This window comes from Corvus cornix, chromosome 1A, assembly GCF_000738735.6.
Source record: "Corvus cornix cornix isolate S_Up_H32 chromosome 1A, ASM73873v5, whole genome shotgun sequence".
In the NCBI taxonomy this organism is placed as follows: Eukaryota; Metazoa; Chordata; class Aves; order Passeriformes; family Corvidae; genus Corvus; species Corvus cornix.
In genome coordinates, this window is record NC_047057.1 from 50,484,459 (window position 1) to 50,502,222 (window position 17,764).

General features: G+C 48.9%; 1 protein-coding gene across 3 annotated transcripts; it reads right to left on the reverse strand.

The window, feature by feature from the left end:
• PICK1 (protein interacting with PRKCA 1) lies at positions 1–9,574 on the reverse strand. 3 transcript variants are annotated; one of them, XM_039571225.1, is made up of 13 exons: positions 9,518–9,574; positions 8,653–8,744; positions 7,970–8,081; positions 7,369–7,497; positions 7,179–7,245; positions 5,813–5,902; positions 5,349–5,402; positions 5,188–5,250; positions 4,710–4,843; positions 3,855–3,947; positions 2,959–3,009; positions 1,550–1,694; positions 1–1,301 (listed from the first exon to the last, which is right to left on the reverse strand). In XM_039571225.1, exons 2-13 carry the CDS (start codon positions 8,691–8,693, stop codon positions 1,060–1,062), a joined length of 1,221 nt encoding a protein of 406 aa, XP_039427159.1. In that variant the 5' UTR covers positions 8,694–8,744; positions 9,518–9,574; the 3' UTR covers positions 1–1,059. The 3 variants fall into 3 exon arrangements, with proteins under 3 accessions (XP_039427159.1, XP_039427160.1, XP_019148234.1); XM_039571226.1 differs by lacking the exon at positions 9,518–9,574 and adding an exon at positions 9,351–9,465; XM_019292689.2 differs by lacking the exon at positions 9,518–9,574 and adding an exon at positions 9,153–9,270.
• Between the last annotated feature and the right edge of the window lie 8,190 nt (positions 9,575–17,764).

A 17,764-nucleotide genomic window follows, 5' to 3' on the forward strand; every position in this document is an offset into this window, starting at 1 on the left:
TGAAATGAAATGTCACATATTTATTACAGACAATGGTCACTACATCAGAGTCTGTTTAAATTCTCCAGAGCAGCTTCACCATGGATGGCTTTTTCCCAGGCACCCATGGAGACGAAGAAGCTCCAAAAAAACAATCAAAGAGAAACACAAATTAGAAAAAAAAATCATAAATTAATGCCCTTAAATAACTTCTCCCACGACCACTAGAATGTAATGACAGAAGTCAAAACCCCTGCCCCAAGAAGCACACCACTCCTGGCAGTTGTGCTGCCCACTAACAAAGTGCCATCTGCATCTGGGATTAGCCCACAGGGATGGAGGGAGGAGAAGAGAAAAGCAAGGAGGAAAGAAGTAGTCTCACATACCTCAGCTTTCCTTTTCCCCCTTTCCTTGTGCTAGGGAATGGGAGGATAGCTACTGCTGCTGGCTGACCCAGAGGCAGCACAAAATAGTTGTGCAGAGAGGAGAGCACACTAGTCATTCTTTACACTAAAAAAATCCCAAAGTCTCTGCCTAAAGAGCATGTCTTCCTTTCTCCACGAGGCTTTGTGTCTCCTTTCTAGTTTAAAGATGGGGGTCTTTCCATCACGGTTCTAAGGTGGAGCCTCAGAAGGAGCTTGAAGACAGCAAACAGTGATGCTAACACTTTCCCCCAGCACAAGGGGAGGACGGAAGGGGGCTGTTCTCACCATCTCTAATCACCTCCAAACCCTTAACCAGATTCCATATGCCCCAGGGGAGCGGTGCTGCCCACGTGCTCAGCAGAGTCCTGTCTGCACAGAGGCACACGGCAGTGTGGGAGCGGCTTTTCCTCCCCGCACCTCAGTACCCAGGCTGGGTAGCAGAAGTCTCTAGGGGCAAAAAGAATATCCAGGCAAACAAGCAAAGGAAAAGAGAGGAAAGCAGAGGCTGGTCCCAATCCAACCAGCTACCCCCACCCAAAGCAGAGGAGGAATCCCAGGCTGGACACACAGAGAAATCACGGAGGATGAATTGCCATGTGAAATACATGTTTTCCCAACAGTCTGCAAAGTCCTTCCTCTGGCCATGCCGGCACACTCAGGCATCATCAATGAGCTTCTCTCCATTTGCATCCTCCTTCCCACTACCCTCTCTCTCACTTTCTCCTTCTTCTTCTGCCCCATCTGTGTATGTGTCCTTCTGCCCATAGCTGAGAGTGGTGCGGGCAAGGTCCACCTCGATGGGAAAGACATCGGCATCCCGGAGCACGGCATAGCAGTCGTCATAGTACTTGGACATGGTGGAGACAAAACGCTGGAGCTGGAACACGATGTCCTGCACTGTAGGGGAGACACGTTGGGGGAAAAAAGTGTGAAAATTCCCTTCCCAAACAGTGTGAAGGCTGTGATCAAGCCTCCCTTACCAGCACTAGATACAATCTCCTACACACTAATCCCTTTTGGCCCCTCAGGGCTGATGTCTCGGGCACAGCCACAAAGGAGTTCTTCAGCAAAGAAGAACTGAGCTGAGGCAAAAGAGGAACACAAAGGGCAAAGCCATGTCTGCTGAACTCAGCAGTGGCACTCACCATGTTTCTGGTCCAGGAGCTCTATTTTCTCTAGCACATCCTTCCTCATCTTGGCAAAGCGCATGCGAGCCTCCTGACGGCAGCGCAGGATCAGGCGGTACTCGTAGTTCCCAGTGCTGACCCGGTAGAGGGGCTCACCCAGAGCCTGCCAAAACACATGGCACCATTTTAGAGACTCCCACAACAGTGCTTGTACACAGAGTCTGCCTACCAGTGTGGACTCACAATGACCTTGGGTTATTACAGATCTCTCAGGCTCATGGGGACTGCTGTCAGGAGCAGGAACCATGAGGAACACTGAACCATGTCAGAAACTGGCAGTCAGTGGGGCCGCTCTGAAGGCCAAACACACACCAACCATGGTAAAGAAAAGCATCTCTACTAAGCAAATACAAAAGCACAGGCACCTTTCAGCCCAGCATGGAGGGGTGGCATGGCTTCTTACCTGGACTAGGAAGACAGGCATTAAGAACAAACAAGTTTATATCAAGCACACAAAAAAATCTGCCCTCCTCTGCAAGGTCTGCCCTGTATGGATTGAATAATGAATTCTGTATCTACGCAGGGAACCCTCTGGTATCTACAACCATCCAGACACAATGTTGGAAACCAGCAGGGAGGGACCTATACATTGTCCTGCTAAACAGTCTGGAAAGGGGTTAGGTCTGTCAGCAACAAAGCATCCTCCCCTTGCACCTGTAAGCACAACACACAGAAAAATCCGTGCTATGGACTACAGCTCGCTAACGCACGCTGCCCATGCCAAAACACAAAGATGTTACTCTGCTGGGCATGACTGGGGTTCTTTCCTTCCCACTTAGAAGGAAACACATAATGAAAGCTTGTGTTAGGAGCTTGATTCCTTCCTGGCACTGGGGAACTAGGCATTCCAAAAAATCAAATGCCTGCTCTGAGACTGATACCTAGGATAAAAAAAAGATGTTACTTTCATGCAGGGAAACTGGAATTTATGGGATACCTTTAGCTATTTTAAATAGACCTGTTAAGGATTAAAGTCCTAAAATTCTAAACTATAAACCCCCTATTGTTAAGAGAGATCCTTTAATCAATTTTCTTCACTTATAAATGCAGTTTCACATGCATTTTGCTGCAGAGAAGCTAAATCTCCATTTCTCAGAAACAAGTCCAGAATTAATGATAAGCTGTACACTACACACAAATGGAATCTGTGAAGATAACACCTTAATCCTCCTTACATAACCTAATAGTACTTAAACACTGAGAAAGACAACCACTGAGCAAACAAGCTGCAGTGCTTCCCAGGTAGCGTTTAAGGATCCCCTATTTCTAATACATTAAGAACAAATGTATGTAATTCCTTAGGATGCATTCACTAGTTCGGCTGCTGACAGGCTCAGCAGTGCTTTTGCAATTGTGCTGATACTCACAATGCAGCTGTACTCTTCATCATCCATCTCTTTGACTTTCAGGCAGTAAGACTTTGCAGAAATAAAGATAATTATAAAAAAAAAAGGGCAAAAGAAGAAGGAAATATTAAAAATTAGAAACAACTTCATCATCATCCATACCCATGAGGTTGTACCATTCCAAGCCTTCCTTCAGTGGTAGAGACTCTGAAGAAAGCACAGTGGGAAAAATCCTGTGTTCATCTACTCTTTGGGAAAAGACAGTACAAGAAAAGTATGAGATGGGAATGAATAAAGAGGGAAAGAAAAAGATTAATTGCAGGAAGGATTTATGTAGGAAGAGATGCTGCCATATTGCCTTGCCTTAGGGCTGCAGCTCCAAATACTTCTCTCAATGTGTAAAAAGAAACAGATTCCTACAGTTACAGAACAGGTGCACTTAGCAACCTTACCCTTTTTGGGTAGAAAACAAGGGGTGAGTGGAATGAAGGAGGAAAAAAAAAGGCAAGGTCTAAATTAAAGCAAATATGACTTGACAGTTGTTTACTTTGGCTAAAGACAGAATGTCCAAAATTACCTGAAAAATATGGACTGGGGAGCTTTTTAGAGGAGTTCAACAGCCTAAGTTGCAGAGGAACTCTTTACAAATAAATCAGGAAATAATTTGGGTCATGTGGGAAATAAGTCATCTGGGTACTGTGAGATCTTTCTTACCAGTGAAAAGTATTTGGTTAAGAGCAGGTGTCTGAATCTGAGTAATCTGGCAGTAAACAAAGAAGTGAAAAATCCAGTGCATTCTCTCATGGAAGGATGGATATGTGATCATATAGGCTACATGTGACTTTCAGGATGATTCTATGAAACTTAATTTCAACCAGCACTTAGGGGGGGAAAAAAAAAAAAAGCAAGCAGCTCACCAAATATTCAAACTTGACATCCAGGTATTTTTTGATAGTCAGCCTTGTGTCAGGAATGGCTTTATTCAGATACGTATTCAAGTCAGTGAGCATCTGCAAGGGAAACACCATGTTGCTGAATTAAGACTAAAAAGCATGACTACAATTCAAGTGCAACCTTCTACCCAGCACAGGTCATGAGGCTGCCTCGAGTTAACTCTTTTTTGCACTACAGCATATTTGAAAGAAAATGTCTGATCATGCCTCAGAATGGTTAGAGCCCCCATTACTGTCACTGGCAAGTGGTTCCAGTGTTAGAAAAGTTTGCCTCACTTCTAGCCTGGATTCATCTCCTTTTGACTCATTTTATTTCCAGCTGGTCCTGGAAACAGCTCTCCCCAATTCAAAGTTCCATGACCCAGCATCATTGATCCAACATGGCACTGAAAGTGGTGCCCAAACCAACACGTAATCCTCTCTTTGCTAAACTAAGTGCACACACCCCCTGGAGACTCTCACTCAAGTATATTGATTGAAATCCTTACATTGTTCCTGGGCTGCTTATCTAAGCTCTTTTAGTGCCATAACACAGTTATGGGTACCAGTATCAGGTACTACACTGATCAGACTACTCCCTCATCCCCAAAAGAAAAGGAGAGGAATATATTCATGTGCAGAAGTCATAGGGACAAGATTGATATATTCATTATGTTACCACTCAGGTTCTTTTCATTATTAAGAGAATTCCCAGAAGGAAAGCAGACAAGGATCATTCTTCCCACAATGAATGAACTTTTAAGACCACATCTTTAAAGACAGGCCTTTCTAGATTCCCCTCTTCTCCAAACCCTTTACTCCCATGGTTAAATTCCTTACCGGCTTAATTGTTTTCAGAAGGTGAATCCCAAACTTCTCAATGCTGCGATGGGCATCAGCAAATTTCACAAAGGCTTCACTGGCAGCTGGTTGTGGTTCCCGTACACCAATGACAGAGAAAACATCTCCAAATGCTGCATGAGCAGAACAACAGAGACAGATGAATAAAGAGGTGAACGCTGAGAAAAATCTTGTCTCTAATATTAGAAGTCCCTCCCATAACCTTACAATTAGCTGGGGGTTGATGCTACATATTCCCTAAAGACCAGAGTTTGGCAGGGCACTTCCCCAATGTCTCATGTGAAAGACAGGGCCTGTGTCAGCACCACGACTGGTAATGCAGGAGAGCAGCCCTTCCCAGCTCATTTCTGCAACCCTTAGTTTTCTTAGAGTGAAGGAATCACACACCTAAGTACTGACAAAAACTCCTGAAACTGGAGGTCAAAGGTTTGTGCTCCCTTTGCTCAAGATTCTTTACCTCTGTGTGTCTGAGATAGCTCAAAGAAAGCCCTGAGAAGATTCTTGGTGTGCTCTGTCAAGCCTGTGATGGAAGCCAGAAAAACATTTAAGTCACTTCACTGAAACATAATGGAGGCATCCTTCTCTCCCATCTGGTGTCTGATGGAATATCAAGTTTACCTTTGTATAACTCTGCAGTCCTCTCCAGCTCCTCTAATCTCTTCACGAGTCCATCTAAATAGAAACAAGAATCAGAATACAGAATTATAACAGTCACATTCAGGACATGGTTAAGACCTGATTGGGTGGAAAAATACCAGTTTCATATGTTTGGTTCCAATTTCCCTCAGCCCTTAATGCCTGTCCTGTGATACATGGGAAGCCTTTAAAATTACTGCAAACTTATAGTGTGGGGTCACCACCTATTGACATTCACTAAGCTGGTCCCTGCTTTAAATTAATCTGACCTGAGATAACATTTAAATGGCCACAAGGACAGGCTATATCACTCAGGAAGGGCAGACACAATCACAACAGCAAGGCAGAGCAGAAGGAAAGAATGTGGACCATGCAAGCAACAATAAAATTAGGCAAAGTAAGAATAAGTGTTCCATTAGGAAAATGTCCTCCTGGACAATACTTACCATTGCAAAGTATGGCTCGGCTTAACCCCAGGGCATCCGCTGTCCCCGAGCTCATGTTCTCTACCAGGCGGTGCTTTACCTTCTTCAACACTAAAGGCCAAAAGAGAGTTACAAACCAGCATCAGGGTGACTTCTGTGGGCATGAAAAGCTCACCAGCATGTTTCACTGGTTTTCCAGGCACTGGATGAACTGCACTTAACTCAGTATTAAGGCAGCAAGTAGAGAATACCACAGAAACAGGGCACTCTGGCCCAGCCATGCTTAACACATCTTCTAACTTGCCTATCTGTTCTGCTCTCACATCCTAAACACTTCAATCAATAGAGCACCTGCAATTCTTTTGGAAGACTGTCCCAATGAATCACTTTGCTATAAGCAAAGCACCTATCTTGATATTTGGAACTAAGCTTTGGTTATGCTATCTGCTGTATTACTTCAGCTGAAGTCAGGAGATGAGGCTGAAAGACAATCAGGATTTAATGCTCAGAGTTGTCCCTTTCCCTGCTTTTACCTTTTGAATCCTAATTAAACCCTTTCGTCACCTCTTGATGGAATTTCTGTCTTCAGTGGTCATACCCTTTAAATTACTAGAGACATCTAAGTCCTCTTTGGAACCAGATGACTCAGTCACCCTTATTTACAGGCAGACTTGCCTGCAGATCCCAAGAACTGAAGCCGCAGTGTTCTGGAAAATACCATATTCTCATCACACTTCTGTTCTCCCAGAAATCCATCTCACTATTCATGATTTTCCAGAACTCCTGTCAATTTATTAGCACCATAATCACCACGAAAAGAAATGACAGCACAGAGAATGGACACATTTTGCTGGAAAGTGAGAAAGGCAGATCATATAAAGGAAACAGCAGTGTAGACTTAGTTCAAAACCAGACACTTTGTTTTAGCAATAAAGGCTCTCCTCTCTCCCATAAAATTTATGTTTGTACAAAACTCAGTGTAGGTAGGTATTTCATCACTGTTCTCCAGGCTTAGAAATCACCACCAATGCCTTTCAATTGACACATTTCTGTGTACATCTAAAAACAGGTCAGCATAACTTACATGTATTAAAAATAAATTAATTAAATTATTATGTAGTTGAGATTCATCATCCATGCTAAACACAGCACAGAAAAACAAGCCTCCCACAACAACAGTTAAGTCTTGATTTAACTTTCAAGACTATTTCAAGAAGTCAGGGAAGGATTTTTTTTAAACCTGTAACTCTCTTTGACAGTATCCATTTGAAAAGACTGAGTTGAAGAGCAAGAAAGGAGACAGAATTTTACTTTGGTTTTAGCTGGGATCAATCTTTCACCCCTCCACATCATTTTAACACTCTAGGGAGAAAGAAACCAGTCTTACCAATATCCAAAGACTTGCCCTGCTTTGGGTCAGCCTGAAGCTTGTTGTAGTGTATTGTCACTTCTCCCTGCAGAAAGAGCAAACCCAAAACTGCTGTGCTGGAAGCAGGCAGCAGCAGCTCCCTTTACCCAAGGACAATAAGCTGCCAACTACAACCCAAAACCTCCAGTGGCCCCCTCCTACCTCTCACCTTTACCATCTGTATCATCTTGGCCACCTCCACCTTGGTCTTCCCTTTGACGGACTTCCCGTTGACTCCTGTGATTTCATCCCCAGCTGCCACGGTGCCATCTAAGGCTGCTGGAGTGTTATCGAACACCTAAGACAGAGCACAGGCAGCCTGGAATCAGGAGGAAGGTCAATGCAGAGCTAAAGAGCACAAACCAAACTACTGCATTCCTCCTATTTAATTCACTTTTACTTTGCCCGTGGTGTGGCTGCAGTTTTCCCCCTCTCCAAACCAAAAGATGGGCTGATCATCTTGTTTCTTCAGGAAGTTCTTGCCCCTAGGAATGTGCCTCCTCACATACAGGATTTCCTGATGTTGAGAGTGTCACACTGTTCCTCTGTGAATTCTAACGTGCTCTCCTGGGAGGATAATTCCAGAAGTCTTAATTTAATTCTTCCACACCTACTAGGTACTAGAGTAAGGAAATCTTTCACTGAAAAATGAGATGTCATCTCCCACTTTGAGAAAAACAAGCACCATAGGGCTCTCTCTCCACACTTCCCATCTCTCAGGCCAACACTGCTTTAAAAAGATGTTTTCTTTTTCCTCCCCTGGTGCCCACCTGGACAATGTAGAGACAGGGGCAGTACTGTGCTCCTCCCCCAATGCTGATCCCAATCAGGTTCTGAGAGTCCTTCTTCAGGGTCACTGTCCCAGGTACAGTGGGGATGCCCCTACAAAGAGAAAGGAATAACTGAACGCGTAGGCAGAGCTTGTGTATGAAATAACTCCAGTATCTGAGTCAGTACAAATGGAAGACATCATGGGCACTGCACATCTGAATTCATTCCTTCACCTCTGCCACAGAGTCTATCAGGACGGGCCAGGAGGGAGACGTTCTGTGCTATCTTTTTCTTGGGATTGCATGCAAGGATTAGAGGTGGAAGAGACATGCTCATCCATTGCTAGGCACTGAAGAAACACTATCACGCTTTAGTGTTTCATCTGCACTTAGTGCTGGAGTCAGAGGACAACTTGCACAGCATAAATGTGATGCAAATCAAGTGCTCTGTTAAATGCAGGGCAGTCACTGCAGAGCAACACAAACATTCACCTTTGCTCACCAGCACAGTGATACCTCATTCCCAGTCTCCAGAGGGAGCAAGAAATCAGCACTGAACAGGAAGTCTGATGTTCAGCACACAGTGTCAGGCACAGGTAAATTTATCAACTCTCATTAGGTCTTGGCTGCAAAGCCTACTTCTATTGTTAGAAACACCAGGAAGAGACAAGTGAAATACTCACAGCTTATCTTCTTCAATATCATAGTCCAAATCTGCAAACATTGTTTTGGTTAAGTGGCGTCTGTTTGTCTGAAGCTACTAATTCCAAACTCCCTGGGAAGAAAGAATAGAACAGACCAAGTAAATGAATGACTGCAATAGAGAAACACAGAGAACCAACCTGTCACCCTTATCAATCTCCTTTTTCTTTTTTTGAACGCCACATCGCGGTCTATGCTCTTATATCAAAGATGAAAAACGTGTCAAGTGTCCCTGGTTCTGTGCTCCGCATGCGACACGAGAAAGCCCTCGAGTTTGAATGCTGCACGTTCCAAAGCCAAGACTGACACACGTGCAGCATTTCCAGAGCACAGAACAAAACGTGGTCCCTTGCGGAAGCTGCTTCTTCCCACGCTCGACCTGCACCACGGCTGCTAAAGACACTTCGCTTTATCCCCGGCAGCACTGCCCATCTCCACGCTCCTGACTTCACAGCAAGCCACGGCACCTTTTGACGCTCACCGCCTGTCTCGGGAGGCCGTGTTTAAGCTTTTCACCGCAAGCCTCATTATTTCCCCATGCACAACCCCCCTTTCCACTTAATCTCGGGCAGTAATTAGCTGGCACGCTGGGGTTCCGCTCGCCCTTCGGCAGTACTGCGGCGGTGGTCGCCTCCGCCACACCCGACCCTGCGGGAGCAGGGCTCCAGGGACAGCTCACCGTGCCCATCCCCGGACGCGGGGCCGGGCAGGGGCTGCGGGCAGTGTCCGGCCGGGGAGGGGCTGCGGGCAGTGTCCGGCCGGGGAGGGGGCGAGCGCAGCCCCCGCCCGGCGGGGCCGTCCCGGGGCAGCCGCGGGGGGGCGTCCCTGAGGGGCCCCCAGGCTCACCGGAAGCGGCCGCGCGGCGCCGTCAGCCCCCGCCGGACACGTCACCGCCGGCGCCGCCCGGAAGCGCCCGCCCCGAGCCCCGCCCCCCGCGGCCGCCGCGTTGCCATGGGGACGGGCACTCGCTGTCAGCGGCGGGGCGCGGCGGGACGGGCCCCGCGCAAACACCCGGCACAAACACCCGGCACAAACACCGCGGCACAAACACCCGGCACAAACACCCGGCACAAACACCCCGGCACAAACACCCGGCACAAACACCCGGCACAACACCGCGGCACAAACACCGCGGCACAAAACACCCCCGGCACAAACACCCCGGCACAAACACCCGGCACAAACACCCGGCACAAACACCCCGGCACAAACACCCGGCACAAACACCCCGGCACAAAACACCCCGGCACAAACACCGCGGCACAAACACCCGGCACAAACACCCCGGCACAAACACCCCGGCAACAAACACCGCGGCACAAACACCGCGGCACAAACACCCGGCACAAACACCCCGGCACAAACACCGCGGCACAAAAACACCGCGGCAACAAACACCGCGGCACAAACACCCGGCACAAAACCCCGGCACAAACACCCGGCACAAAAACCCCGGCACAAACACCCGGCCACAAAACACCCCGGCACAAACACCCGGCACAAACACCGCGGCACAAACACCCCGGCACAAAAACCCCGGCACAAACACCCCGGCACAAACACCCGCACAAACACCCGGCACAAACACCGCGGCACAAACACCCCGGCACAAACACCCCGGCACAAACACCCGGCACAAACACCCCGGCACAAACACCGCGGCACAAACACCGCGGCACAAACACCCGGCACAAACACCCGGCACAAACACCCGGCACAAACACCGCGGCACAAACACCCGGCACAAACACCCGGCACAAACACCGCGGCACAAACACCCGGCACAAACACCCGGCACAAAAACCCCGGCACACAAAACCCCGGCACAAACACCCGGCACAAACACCCGGCACAAACACCCGGCACAAACACCCCGGCAACAAACACCCGGCACAAACACCGCGGCACAAACACCGCGGCACAACACCCCGGCAACAAAAACCCCGGCACAAACACCCCGGCACAAACACCCGGCACTCGCCGGGCACGGGCGTGTGTGAGTGCAGCGCGTCCCGGACTGCTGAGTGCGGTGACAACGGGGACGCAGAGAGCTTTGAGGCTCAACGAGGCCAAGGGCCGGGTCCTACGCTTCGGTCGCAATAACCCCATGCGACGCTGCAGGCTGGGGGAAAAGTGGCCCAGCAGAAAAGGTCCTGGGGGAGCTGGTCAGAGCTGGATGAACATGAGCCAGCGGGGGCCTCTGTGGCCGAAAATGCCAGTGGCATCCCGATCTCTACCAGAAATAGTGTGGCCAGCAGGACCGGGGAAGGGATCATGATTAGGATACAGTCTTAAGCTGTGCCAGGGGAAGTTTAGGTTATACGTCAGGAGAAAATTCTTCCCTGAAAGAGTGATTGGGCACTGGAATGGTCTGCCCAGAGAGGTGGTGGATTCACTGTGCCTGGATGTGTTTAAAAAAAAACTGGACATGGCACTCAGTGCCGTTGTTTAGCTGATGGGGAGGTGTTAGGTCATAGGTTGGACTTGGTGATCTCAAAGGTCTTTTCTAACCTAGTTCATTCTATGATTCTGTGATTCTGTACGCAGCACTGGTGATGCTCCACCTTGAATCCTGTGTCCAGCTCTGGGCCCCTCACTACAAGGAGGACACTGAGGTGTTGGAGTGTGTCCAGAGAAGGGCAATGGAGCTGGGGAAGGGTCTGGAGCACAAGTCCTGTGAGGAGCAGCTGAGGGAGTGGGGCTTGGTTAGGCTGGAGAAAAAGAGGCTCAGGGGTGACCTGATCCCTCTCTACAACCCCCTGAAAGGAGGCTGTAGCCAGGTGGGGGTCAGTCTCTTCTCCCAGGCAACCAGCGACAGGACAAGAAGACACAGCCTTAAGCTGCACCAGGGGAGGTTCGGGTTGGACATTAGGAGGAATTTCTTCACAGAAGGGGTGACTGGGCATTGGGATGGGCTGCCCAGGGAGGTGGTGGAGTCACCGTCCCTGGAGGTGTTTAAGGGAAGACTGGATGTGGCACTCAGTGCCATGGCCTGGCTGCCAAGGTGGTGTTCGGTCAGAGGCTGCACTCCACGATCTCAGAGGGCTTCTCCAACCTAATTGATTCAGTGATTCTGTGAAACTGGTTGGCACAATCACCTCTACTGCTGGCAGGCCAGCAGTGACCTGCGGAAGCATTGGATGCCAGTAGATGTGGAAGCCAGTCAGCACAGCTGTGTGCAAAACCATTGCACTGCCATGTGTGCGGCAGGATCACCAGGCTTCCACGCATTCTTCTCCTCTGCGATGTGTGTGTGGGCAGTGGTTGGGTGTTCAAATGGTTTTCCTGCCGCCATCATGACAGTACCATCACTGGGAGAATGCTGTGATTTCCCAGAGGAATGTGGTCGCCTTTTTGCATTATGTGTCATCTTTTCCAGCCTCTCCTGGCTCTGAGCAATTACCAGGCTGCCAAACCCGACTTACTGACGCAGATCAAAAAACCCCCCAACACTGTACCCTTTGAACTGAAAACTCTGTGACTAGGAACAAGGACTGGCCCATGACGATGACCTCCCTTGCTGGCTGAGAGGGTGGTTAGTGTTAGCAGAATGCAACCCCGTGAGCCTCTTGTCTGCATACATCAAAACACTGACTGAAGCCACCCACAATGCTGGACTACAAGGGCAAGAATGTGTTGTTAATAATCATTTTGAAGTCCTGGGTTTAAGATGTGGTTTATTTATGAAGGGAAGCTGAATGAGAAATGCAGTCCTTCAGGTGGGAGCTCTCTGAAGAAAAGAGACTGACATCCTGACCCTGGGCACTGACAGCAATTTACATCAGTGAAGCTCCAGAGCTGATGAGCCAGACCCTGCTCTCTGCATGAAGAGCTTGCTGGGGCTCAACAATGCAATAGCACTTGACTGTGGCTGAGGGTGATATGGAGAACACAGAGCCAGCTTCTTCTGAGGGTTTTTGCACAGCTAAAGACGAGAGGAAGGGGTTGCAGGATGGAATTACAGTGCAACAAAAGGGGAAAAAAATCACTATGAGGGTGGATAAACACTGTTACATCACGCCAGAGAGCTGGTGGAATATCCATCCCTAGAGACAGTGGCAATTTAGCTGGACAGATTCTGCGACGCTGGGGTCCTGAGAGAGACCCTGCAACACAAGCAAAGATGTCACCCCGCAGAAGCCTCCCCGAAGCTGACAGCTAATACAGACAGCTGATTAAGCAAATGTCACACAGGCAGAACCAGAGCCTGCTGTCTGTCCCACGGCCCGGCAGGACTGCTCCGTGCGGCGGGGGCCGCGTGTCCCGCGCTGTCCCCGCGCTGTGTCCCGCGGGCTTCGCAGGGTCGCCCCCGGCCACCGGCTGGGCTCTATTTCTAAGGGGGGATCGCCACCGTGTGGTCACTGCCCGGAATTGCTGCTGCAGGAGGGGGCCTGGGTTCAGGGTTTGCAAAGTTGGGATATTTCTCCTGTTTTACTGCAAGGGGGGAAAAAGAGGTTTTTCACACACATAGGAGAACACTTGCATAACGTGAATCATTTGCTTGCTCCCAAGGGCCTTGTGCATGGCTGGGTATCAGACTGGTTAAAATAAGTTGCAGGACCTCGTTTCTCCTGCTGTCCACTCCTGCTACTAGAGCTGCAAGGGAGATGAACAAGCAGTGAATGTTTCCTTTGCTGGCAGCTCCTGCCATTAAAAAGAAAGACAAGAAGCAGAACTGGCCCGAGGTGAAAAACTAGACCTGCTGACACTGACAAGGCCAGAACCTGTAGGTCTGATGAGCCTTGTTTTGTGCTGCTCCAGTGAAGTGTGGACGTTGTGCATGTCCTTCAGTTCGTCCCTGAAGCATCGGCCTTTGTATGCGTGTGCTGACTGACCCTGCCTTTTGTGCACAGCTGCCCCAAAGTGTCCAAGATCGATTGGATTCTCTCTGTGTGAGCTGGAGGATGAATCTGCATGTGCCCTAAAGCCATGTCTGTCTCAATAGTAGAAATCCAGCCGATCGCCTCCTCCCAAGGGGAAAAGTAATGAATTGCTGATGAAAATGGTTACCTAAAATCCAAAAAAGCAAGGCCAGCCAACACTTTAAAAAAATCCCAGGAATCTGTTCATTTTCAAGAATAGGTCTGATTAATTGTACCAAAAATTTGAAATGCAGCTTTCTCTTGAAAATTGGGCTCACTGCTTACAGTCTACCAATATGGCTTCAATCAAGAGGGCTTAGTTTGCACATACAGAGATTTTTCTATCCCCAAGTACACAATCCATGAAAAGTTTGAGAGTCAAAACTCCCTTCTGCTTGTCTTTCATCACGTGTAATAAGGAGTCTGCAAGCAGATCACACGTTGCATGACTGGTTAGCTTCTTGGCACTCAGATATATTTCTGTGTACTGGGGCTGTGCTGAATCTCATGTTTCTGGCTGCTTTTCTGCTACTGTTTTCAGTGTCAACACAACTAACTCTGAACTAACATCCTCTTTGATAGCTGTCCCTTGAGCCATGTTCTCTGTTTTGGGGGGAACTTCCAGTGAGTTAGTGTGGGGATTGTATTTCCTGCCCATCACTGCACAGCCTGCCTGCTCTGTCCCTACCCCATTCCTGCTGGGTGCTCCAAATACTTGCAGCAGCCTCTGTATGGGGCAGGTGGGACATGGCCCTGTTGGGGTGGAATAGGGGGCTGCTTTCACTGGGTGCTTTAATTGTCCTTCCTCTGAAATTTCCTGCACTTAGAATTCTCCAAGGTTTATCCAGAGGGAAGTTGGGTGAAACGGACAATGCTTTGTGGCAGATTGTATTTCCAAGTGCACCAAACATGTTTCAGTGCCTCTGGACTTTGTCCCCACAGACTACTTCTCCCAGCCAAGGAGATAGGTCTCGGGGCATCTGGTGCAGCTGTTACCTCTATGAAGGCATTACATCAGTACTTGCAACCTGAAAAACCCTAACAACGACTTAAAGCCTAATGGGTTTTGTGAGACTCTGCAGGTGGAAAGCAGGAGCCCTGGCTTGGCTGATCATTTTTTATTTGTAAGGCAACTTTCAGCCTTTCCATTCCAGGGCCATGACCACACGCCGTTGCACAGCCCAGGGGCACTACTGGTCTGGCAAGGTGCTATCAAAGCTTGTGGTCCTTGGGATGAGCCCTTGGGATGCTGAGCTCCACAGCAGAATAGAGACAGGGCATCTGGGGGACCACATCTCATGAGCAGTAGCAGAGTGAGGGGTGGGAAACAGGCAGAGACTTGCCCTCATTATGCATGGGTCTAACATGCCCAATTACCCCATCATCTCCTCACCTCTGCAATGTAAAAGACTGTTGTTGAGAGTGGTCATAATTCATGGTGAACACCCTGCCTCCCCCTTACTCCTTTCACACCCACTGCTCTCCATTTTCCTTCCAGAAAAAAATGTGTCTTTGATGAAATCAAATGGCTCAGTCAAAGAACCCCTCAAATGGTTGGGGACCCCTGCAGTTGGCCACCCTTGCCCACTTCCCAGCTCTATTTCTGGCCGAGTTTGGAGTTTAAGTGGGCTGACCTTGTGCCCTGACTGCCCTGGGGGTCAGTGATGAAAGCGGATGGAGGCTTCACAGTCAGGTCTCTTGTGTGTGACTCTTTTGTTCCCAGGACAAGGGTGTGCAGTGCCTGGGACAGTGCTTAATTGTTTGGGGGCACTGCTTTACCCGTCATGCCCTTCCCCGGGTGGCCCCAGCCCTTCTTGCTCATGCGTGGGAGGGAGGCAGCTTCCCCACTCAGAGTAAGGAGGAGGAAGCAGAGTCTGGAGTGCTCAGCATCATTTCTGGCTGTTTATCAATCTGTGTAATAAATTTTGCAGATTGCCAGAAAGCAGAAAGAGAAAGAAAGTCAAAAAAAAAAAACTTCCTGGCATTTTGTGACTCCTGTCTGTCACTGGGTGTATCTTCTATTGTCCTTCTGTGCAGACAAGAGCAACATCACCTTGTCCAAGCCAGCTCCTGTGCCCATCCACTGTGCTCCATGGGATTCACCCCATCACTGAGACTTCCCCTCTGCCCTTCTACAGGTGTTTAATGAGGAAAGCCCTGTGTCAGGCCTGAGGCATTGGGCTGAGTCCAAGTGGAGGCAAGAGGTTCTCACCAGGGAGGGCAGAAGCTCTGTGTTGATGTTGTGGGGTGAGCAAGCCCAGGGCTGGATATATTGAGGCTTCTGGGAAGCTTTTTTTGCTAGATCTGAGCGAGGCACCACACCTGGCACTGCCCTGAGGACATGCAGAGGAGGGGCGGGTTTTCTGAAGGTATGTTTGAGCAGGGGAAGGATGCTGGACAACCTGTGGGTGTGATGATAAAGAATTGAAGGTTTACAAAAGACTTGCCTGATGGACATAGGTCAGCAGAGCTCAGCACAATCATGTGGGAAGCCTTGTACCACTCAATACCTCTTTGGCTGCCCCCTCAGCATCTTTCTTTTCACAAAGAGTCTTTCCTGTGCTTTACATCTTCATTAGAGCTGGAGACTGGGGCAGGAGCCTCCACAGCAGGCCCTCCCCTCTGCCATTTCGGGGAGTGACTGTGCAGAGGAAATGGATAAAAGGAGCCCAGGGTCAGGGTTTAATTACCGCATTGCGTGCAGAGACGAGTGATGGACAGAGACTGTCAGTGGGTCACTGATTAGCTGCCACAGAGCAGACAGAGGAGGGGGGAAATGTGGTGAGCCCCTGGGACAGGCCAGTGCTGGGGAGAGCTGTGAGACATGGAGGTGGCAGCTTGTTGTGGGAGACACTTTTTCTTTTAGTTGTTTCCCCAGTCATTCATCCCACTATTTGTCCCAGCTCCATCAGGAGTCCTATGGTCTAAAAAGTCTCCTGCTGTGCCATGGCTGCTTCACTGGTTAGGGACAAGTTGCTGCTGGGGTGGCAGGTCCCCTGGAGGGATGGAGAAGAAGGGACATCTCCTGCCAACTGTGCCGAGCTCTTGTCTCCCTGTGGCAAGGTGGCAAGGAAGGATGGAGGGAGGGAAGAAAGCACATGAGGGAAGAAAAGGAAGAAGGCTAAATGGAATGGCTGCTGGCAGGTGAGGTGTAATACACAGATAGTGCTCCTCTGTGCCGGAGTGAAGGTCTCCTTCAGCGAGATCAGCCCAACCAAAGTGCAAACCAGGCTGCCTCTTTTCAGCCCCACTGCTTTACCACTGCCTCCTTTGGACATGGCTGAATGCCTCAGGTAATAAATCTGTCTGGCATCTGTTTGGCCTGGGACTGAGAGAGACCAGGTTTATTCTCTTGGCAGATTTGGTGACCTGGTTTTGTGCAGCAGTATGCAGAAGAAGCAAGTTTCAGCAAGTCTTAACTGTTCTACTTCTAATCCCATAGGTAATTCCGCCTCCTTTCCTTCTCACCTTCATACCAAACCCTTGTTCCTCATCCCAACATGCTGTCTCTGAGCCCAGCCTCCCTTTTCCCACATTTAGACAACTCAGTCAACTCATATCCCTGAGCCTGCTCTCAGCCCTGCCATACAGTGCCACACCTAACTTCTTCCACCAGTCCTTTTACCCTTGGTCTCAAGGTTCTTCTTTCTTCTCCTTTTCTCTACAATCCCTCTACACATCCTCTTTTGGAGTCTGAGCTTCAGTTTCTACCTCCATTCACAGTTGTCCCCCAAGGTCCTGCTTCCCATGTCCACTCTCCCCTATCACTCCTACCCTTTCCTCTCCCATTCTTGCTTTTCCTCACTCATCCTTTGCCCCTCTTTCCCGTCCCCTTCACCCCTGATCTCCCAGGGTTGTTTGCGTGAATAGTTTCTGGAATCATGAGATCACTGGTTTTTCCTGTCTCTGTCAGTGGGAACATCACATTAAGGAGCATGGATAAGTGACCAGGGGCCATTGGGGTGACTCTGGCACCCACTCTCCCCACCCTCTCTACCCCCCTCTTCTTCTGTATCAAAGGAAGCTTTGTTGTCCAAAAGCAGAAAAGCAGATAAAAAGGCGGAACATGTGATCTCATTGGCTTTATTTAGACATCCAGCTATTCCTCCTCTCTTTTCTTGATTCATCCAAAATTATCTAAGTAAGAATCCATAATCCATCCTTGGGCTTCTCATTTGTGAAAGAGATGGTGGTAGATTCTTTTTTCCAAAAGGACTTCAACAGCTGACCT